Source organism: Notechis scutatus, unplaced genomic scaffold (assembly GCF_049901735.1).
Source record: "Notechis scutatus isolate UNSWTSFEM ecotype Mainland unplaced genomic scaffold, rNotScu1.2 NSCUSCF132, whole genome shotgun sequence".
NCBI lineage: Eukaryota > Metazoa > Chordata > Lepidosauria > Squamata > Elapidae > Notechis > Notechis scutatus.
The window spans coordinates 1-7,500 of record NW_028263144.1 but is presented as its reverse complement, the minus strand read 5'-3'; the positions used below and the strand labels follow the sequence as shown (position 1 = coordinate 7,500).

The window sequence follows — 7,500 nt, the reverse complement described above, 5'->3', positions numbered from 1 at the left end:
TAGGTGGGGGAGTCACCCCACAAAAGACGGACTAGCCATTTAGTCGGGGGTCAAAAAAAATAAAATAAGGCCTGGCCTTATTTTGTGAGAAACATGGTAGGTAGGTAGGTGGGTAGGTAGGTAGATAGGTAGATAGATAGATAGATAGATAGATAGATAGATAGAAGAATGGATAGATAGATAGATAGATAGATAGAAAGAAGAAAAAGAAAGAAAGAAAAAGAAAGAAAGAAAGAAAGAAAGAAAGAAAGAAAGAAAGAAAGAAAGAAAGAAAGAAAGAAAGAAAGAAAGAAAGAAAGAAAGAAAGGAAGAAAGGATAGGGATGGATAGATAGGACCTGCAGAACTTACAGTCCATTCTTTATTTTAAAAAATTGGAAAAATAAAAATAAAAAGAATCTTGGTGTATTATAGGAACATGGTAAGATAACACAGGAATGAGAAGAAAATAAAAATAAAAAAATCCATCCATTCTATAATTTTCTCCCTATGTACGCAATGATCTAGTCCACAAGTTGTCACTTTCCTGCTTCTTAATGAGCTTTAATCTCAAAATTAATATTGCTAGAAAAGATGGGAAATGAAATTTCATTTCAGGTACAAGCAATTTTAAAACCGGCTGCAATTAAGATCAATATATGGGATTATGACATAAAACAGAATTCCAAACAGGGCCTACTCTTAACCTTGGGCAGAGATCAAGGGTGCCGATTGTCATTAGAAGACAGGCAACACTACAGTTAAATGGCATTAACTTAGAAGCGGCACCAAACTCCATAGCTCTGGGTGACCTTCCCCAGCAATCTCTGGAGACAAGAGGCCATGTTGAAGGACAGCAGAAGTCAATTCCCTGGGTGCTGGATTCTTTTCCCCAGCATCGCTTTCTGGACTTGCCCTGACTGGGAGGAAGGACCACAACCACAACAAAACAGTGACCCCAGGGGTATATCTGTAATTTTTACTAACATGGTTTATTCCAGCCTCTCCTCTGAAGATGGAGCCCAGAAAAAGTTCAGGATCCCAAGAGGAGAAGTTGCTTCTCACTGTAATTATGACCATCTGGGCCTTTGAGACCTGTGATGCTATATCTCCAGTTTTAGACTTCAATGTAGACATCAGATTGAAGCCACATGCAAAGGATCTTATATCAGAAAAGGATAAATTCCTTGGGTGAAGCTCTCTGGGACCAAGTTTTGGGACAGGTACAGGCTCTGCTCTTGATTGCACCTTTCTCTCCTTTGCAGATGAAACTGAGTGATTCTCTGTTTAGATCAGGAAAGCCACTGGCACTTCTCAGAGTCTTTGAATTTTTCCAACTGTTCCTGTTCTTTGTGTTAGAAACAGGAAGTGGATTGATTAATGCCATGAATGATTGACCTCCTGCTTCTGCTTCTACTGCTGCTGGTGTCCCCATCAGTCTGTGGGAAGCTGAGAAGGAAATGCCCATTGAGTTTGGAGCACCAGGATGGCTACAATCCATGGAGCTTTTACAGGCCAGGGGACCATCTCATTGGTGTGGTCACAGCTGCAACATATGTGTCGCCTATTATGTGGCCTTTCAACAGCCCTCCTTCCATTCCTTCTCCTTCGTAAGTCATGCAGGGTGATGGAGTTGCACTCCCTCCATGTGCAATTCTAACACTCTCCTTCTTTTCTTCTTATGTCACTTATTTTTGTACCTCAGCACCTGTCTAATTTCCTGAATGATTTTGATTTCCATGGCTTCCCTTTTTTGCCTTACTTTGTGGAAGAGAGTAAAATCCAAAGATGGAGTTTTTAAAAAACCTAAATGAAATCCAGATGATTTTCCTTTCTCGGTTCATTCCTGAGATCATCACTTGAATAATGACCTTTGTTTAAGTAGTGACTGAAACAATTGTAGTTGCCTCTCTCATTTGCATAATTGATCATTCGATTTGTATCAATGTTGGCCTAAGGCTTAGTAGGTTTGTGAAGGATTATATATTTTAAAAACATTTGTTGTTGCTATTGAATATAATAACATGAATATTGTTTTTCAATAGGAAGAGTTCTGCTCTAACAGATACCCTAAAATCAATGTTTGCTATTCAAATGGTCAGCAAGAATTCCCAGCTCCTGCACAATCTCACACTTGGTTGCAACATCCATGACAACTATATAAGCACTTTACGCACTTCAGATGCCTTGCTGGACATTCTTTCCACTGGAGAAGCCAATGTCCCCAACTACGGCTGTGGGAGGAAGGACAACCTCCTGGTTCTGATTGATGCAGCTGCCAGGGACATCTCCATCCACATGTCAACGTTTGTAGGCACCTACAAAGTCGCACAGGTTTGTGTGTTTTTCTCTATCTGGTAAGGTGAGTGGGGTGGTGGGGATGAACAACAGATCCAGTATCTTCATAGAATTCAAGAGCAGCTTTTCAGAATATTAGGGAACATATCAACGATGTTTTAGTCTATTATGTTCATCTTCAAATTGACCATTAAAGGCCTGAAGAGCCATAAGATCCCTAGAGGATATTCTACTGAATATTCTACTATTGAAAACCTCCATTAGCATGTTCATTTTCACATATTAATAATATCTGTCTTATCCAATTGGAATCAAGTTGGCAATAGTCCTGTCTATGTATAAAAAATATTCAGACCAAGAAGAGTATCTTTGGGATGGATAAAAGGAGTTCAGCTCCTGCCCTTATAGATAATTGTTAATTTACACAATTTCTGCTTTGTATAAATTCAGGGTATATAATTATTGGGTTAAAATTAAAGTGATGAAACAGACATATAGTCCCAAAACAGACAAAATTTCAATTAAGACTTATTGGATTGTACAACTGTTCATTGACCTCACCCTTTCCTAAGAGGTCTGTAGGGCGGCATTGCGCACCAATGTGCCTACAACTGTCCTACTATTTCTTTTTATTTTCTTATATGTATCCATTTCATGTACTCATAACTATTCTGTTAGCAGTTGTGCTCTTGTACATCTAGAGAAGAAGCTGAAAAATTGCTTCACAAAGAATTTGGGATATAGAAGCTGAGAGAGAGGTTTTAGTACTCAAAAATAGCATATAATACAGTCCTATATCTTAGATCCAGACATTTTATCTAACATCTGCAAATTTGAATCTAATATTTGGAATTGTATGGGTGACACAGAAATTTACATTGCATTTTTTATTGTTTTTTTTTTTTGTTTAATATGATTTTGCGTTCCATTTTTATAGACAATCTTGTTAATATTCTGTCTTAAATATTTTAAACCATGACTAAGGAACAAACTATTCTTATATATTCATCAAAACAAAATTGGGTTTGTCAATAAGTAATATTTTGGAGTTGATCGGGACCACATTATAACATATTCTTCTTCATTACTTTTTCAGATCACTGTTGGAATTCCTTCAGAGGCTCTGAGTGATAAAAGGAGATTCCCTTTTTTCCACCAGATGCTCCCCAAAGAAGGATTCCAAAACCCAGCAATTGTCCAGCTGCTCCTCCATTTCAGATGGACCCTGATTGGCCTCTTTGCTTCAGACACAGAAAAGGGAGATAATTTCATGAGGACTTTCCCTCCGATGCTTGTCAGGAATGGAATTTGTGTGGTTATGTCAGAACGATTCACAACAACTGGACAAACAGCACCCCTCAGGGAGGCCCTCTCTAAATGGAGACAAATCAACGTCTTTGTCCACTTCATAGAATATATTTCCATCTGGAACAGAATTTTTCCTTTCCATGAAGCACTTATGCATTTGCCAGGAGCCATTGAAGGGAAAGTCTGGATCCTCACAAATTTTATAGGGTATACAATAAAGAAGGACAGACTTCTCAAATACATCCATAGTATTTGGAACTTTGGATATCTGAATAAAAAAAGGCCAACAGATGCTGCCTTTGAACCCCATTTCTTTGTGGAAGATCCGTTTCAAGATCATTATTTTCGCTGTTCCCTTTCCAAGCACGTCTTTTCTGTCAAAGGCCGCAGAAGATGCACCCAGAAATCTCCACTGGAGACCCAGGAGAAAAGGAACAGGAAACAGATCTCAAGTGACCTCCATTCATACAGTATCATTCAGACTTTGGCTCAGGCCATGAATGCCGCTTATTCCTCCAGATCGAGGAGGGGAAGGAAGGAGGGAGAAAAGACGTTGGGGGCTCTGAGGCTGCAGCCGTGGCAGGTATGGGGTTCCATTAGGGATCCGTTAATCTGATATCCTTTGGAGAAGGAACCCAATGGAGGAGGGGAACATCTCAACCTTCTTGTGCTGCAAAAGGTCAAGAGATTTGCAGCATCTAATTGCTCCTGTCTGACGCTCCGGAATAACAGGGAGCAGATCTGAAATTTCTGTCTAGCCTCTGTTGGAAGAAATCTCCTTCTGGGTTCAGTTCCAAGTGGGGAAGAAAGAAGCTGGAAACATGGTGACTGCTTGGAAGATGGTTTAATGGTGGACAGGAGCACATGCCTTGGTTGAGGAAAGAAGGGCTGAGATGCTGAGAGTGCAAATGTTTGATGCCCTCTGTTGGGATTTGAATTTGAGCTTGTATTCCGATCGGTTGTCAGGCTCCCATGGGGCCATGCAGGGCCAACTCTGTAGGCTGTCCTGAGTCCCAGGCTTGGTTGAGCCTCGCTGGATGGTGATGTAATGAAAGGGCTTTGGGCAATTCCTATATAGCTTTACCTGGAGTAGATCTTTGTTATGTAAAATAAACTGGCCTAGGCCAGAGTAATGGTCCATTAGGAAAGGTGGGAGGGGGGCGGAGTTTCAGCCTCTCTGAGTTTCTACTTTTCTTTTTAGGGAAATGTATTGTGTCTTTTTAGTATATCCTAAAATATTTTATTTTCCTAGGAATGAGAAGCGTTTTAACTCCCAACACCTCTTTCAGTCATTGGAGGAGTGTTGAATCCTCCCTTGTCCAACTGAGAGATTTTGTAAGTTGGAGAAGCTGCTCTCATAATCTCCTGTCTTCTCTCAAGACTCAGTTTCAGTTTGCAGTCAAGTAAGATTTTGAGATTGTTTTCATAAACATGTATTTATTTACACATAACTCAAAATGGCAAATGTCTCCAACACAGCTTCCTCCTTCATCCAGTCCACTTTTAGTACAGTCAGAGACCAGCATTACAATTGATAATAATAATAATGGAGAAAAATAAAAATAAATGACAGTCAAGGGGCAGTTAGAGTCTGCCTAATGCTGAGTCATGTGTGAATATGTGGCAATATAAATGTCCTAAATAAATAAATACATCATTTTGCATTACAGCAGAACAGAATTTGGCCACATTCAGAGAAACTCCTTCCTACTGATCTGATAACTGCAGTTCAACGTAAAAGAGTTCCGTATTTCCCAGATATTAGGAGAGGCGTCACAAAGTGAATCCCTGAGTCCTGATAGGAGATGCCGCATAGCAGGCTGTGAACTCACTGGTGGGATTCAAATTTTTTTACTACTGGTTCTGTGGGCATGGCTTGAATTTGTGGGCGTGGCTTGGTGGTCACGTGACCAGATGGGCGTGGCTTGGTGGCCATGTGACTGAGTGGAAGCTTGGCCAGGGGGCCATGTGACTGGCAAACCAAATACAATTGGTCCTCGCTTAATGGCTGGTTACATAGCAAGTGTTCTAATTTATGACTGATCTCCCCAGAGCTACTTGACCTGTTTTTGGAGTTTTGACAACCATAAACACAAACACACAAACACACATGCACACACACACTCACACACACACACACACAGAGCTTTCTAACCCTGCTATTCTTTGATTCTGTAAGGATCTCCTGCTGGAGCAGGGATTGGACTAGATGATCTCCGAGATTCGTTGCATGCCAGCCCTAGATTGTTGTGTTGCTTCAAAGAGTCTTCTGAAACCAGGGTTTGTGTCCTTCCTTCCTCTCCATTTTTCTCTCTCTATCCCTCCCTCCTTCCATGTATTTATCTATCCATCCATATATCTCATTCACTTTCTCCATTCTCCTCTCTCTTTCTTTCTCTCTTTCTCTCCCTCTTTCTTTCTTGCTCTTTCTTTCTTTCTTCTCTTGCCCCACCCCCACTCTCACTCTCTCTGTCTCACACACAACACACAGACACACAGAGTGGGGCAGAGAGGGGGAAGATAGGGACCCAGCCACTTCACTATCCCCCACTGTCCCCCTTACCTTCTCAGGCCAGGCGACGGAGGGGAGGGTGAGGGGCAGGGCCAGCCGCTTCAGGCAAGGTGAAGAGGCGTCGACCAAGCACGGGAGTGTAGAAGCCTGGAAATGGCGGCTCCCGGCTCAGCTGGCCTGAGGGCCTCCTGCAGGCATATCGCGACAAGGGGGGCGCAGAAGCCCGGGACAACTGTGCACCCACCTGCTGGCTGGCCAGGCTGGGCTGGGCTGGAAGAGGCGCATCCGCTGGGAGAAGGAAGAAAACGTAATCCCGGGAGGGCGGGCAGGCAGATAGATGTCCCAGGGCTGCTCCACATGCGCACTGCATCAGTAGCACACGCACGGCTGCACACATAGTGTGTATGTGCAACAGCCCTGGGACATCTGCACCACAACCACCACGTGGTAGGGAAAGCTAGGAGAAGCGACTGGGACAAGTGGGCGACCCGGTTCAGGGTGTGGCCAACTAGGGGTGACCACCGGTTCGTCCGAGCCAGTGAGAACTGGTTGAATACCACCTCTGCGTGAGCTGCAGTTCGAGTGGCTCCCTTGTCCTCAGGGGCCCAGTCTCAGCTCAGTCGCTCTTTCTTTGTATTGGCCCCCTGAAACGGCTCTGGGAACTCTGTTGCAGCTCTTGGAGGTTAATTCCCTTTGGACTCTTGGCAGGGTAATTCGATATAAATATCTCATTGCTCTAAAGGCTGCTCAAATAAACATTCTTGGGAAGAGCAGCCCCATCTTGTTGGATTTCCAGATCTTTGAGACCTTGTTTGAGTTCACTAAGTGCACTAACTCATCCCCCATCCTTAAAAGCCCTTCCTGCAGAAGCCACGGGGCTGAGTACCAATGAGTAGTTGTGTGTTCATTTTCCCCACAACAACAACCCTGTGAGTTGAGTTGGGCTGAGAGACTGGCCCCCAATCCCCCACCCTGCTTCATGACCAAGGAGGATCTTGAACCCACATCCTCTTGCTTTCTACTTGGGGCTTAACCAGTAGACCAAACTGGGTCCCTTACATACTTATCAAGCTTGGCACAATCCTTCATCCAGTGCATCATTAATGTTCTTATATGAGATACTATAATTTATCAAATCCTAAAACCCAGATAGTTTTCTATTGCTTTTTAGTCATACAGTTGTTTCTAGGAGGAAATCATAAATATTTTGCTGGAAAGTTGGTAATGTTTAAATAACATAAACGTATATTTGCCTGAGAATTGTTATAAATCTTGTATAATAGCAATTTATCAACCCTATTATATTAATGACAACATAGAAAAATTGATGACTTAACGACAAAATGTTGTATCTTCCCACTTTCATGACAAAGATTAAAAAAACTAAAGATTATTTGAGTACCA

At 42.3% G+C, this 7,500-nt stretch overlaps 1 protein-coding gene across 11 annotated transcripts in view; it reads left to right on the top strand.

Moving 5' to 3' along the window:
* The window catches only part of LOC148128594 (vomeronasal type-2 receptor 1-like), a 13,522-nt gene extending 8,269 nt beyond the window's left edge, over window positions 1–5,253 (top strand). For 3 of the 11 annotated variants that reach the window (XM_087948759.1, XM_087948760.1, XM_087948763.1), the window contains exons 2-4: window positions 980–1,201; window positions 2,024–2,312; window positions 3,373–5,253. In XM_087948759.1, coding sequence (XP_087804885.1) covers window positions 2,058–2,312; window positions 3,373–4,200 — 1,083 coding nt within the window. In that variant the 5' untranslated portion in view covers window positions 980–1,201; window positions 2,024–2,057 and the 3' untranslated portion in view covers window positions 4,201–5,253. The other 8 variants (XM_087948758.1, XM_087948762.1, XR_015746251.1 and 5 more) reach the window with 7 other exon arrangements.
* The last annotated feature ends 2,247 nt before the right edge of the window (window positions 5,254–7,500 follow it).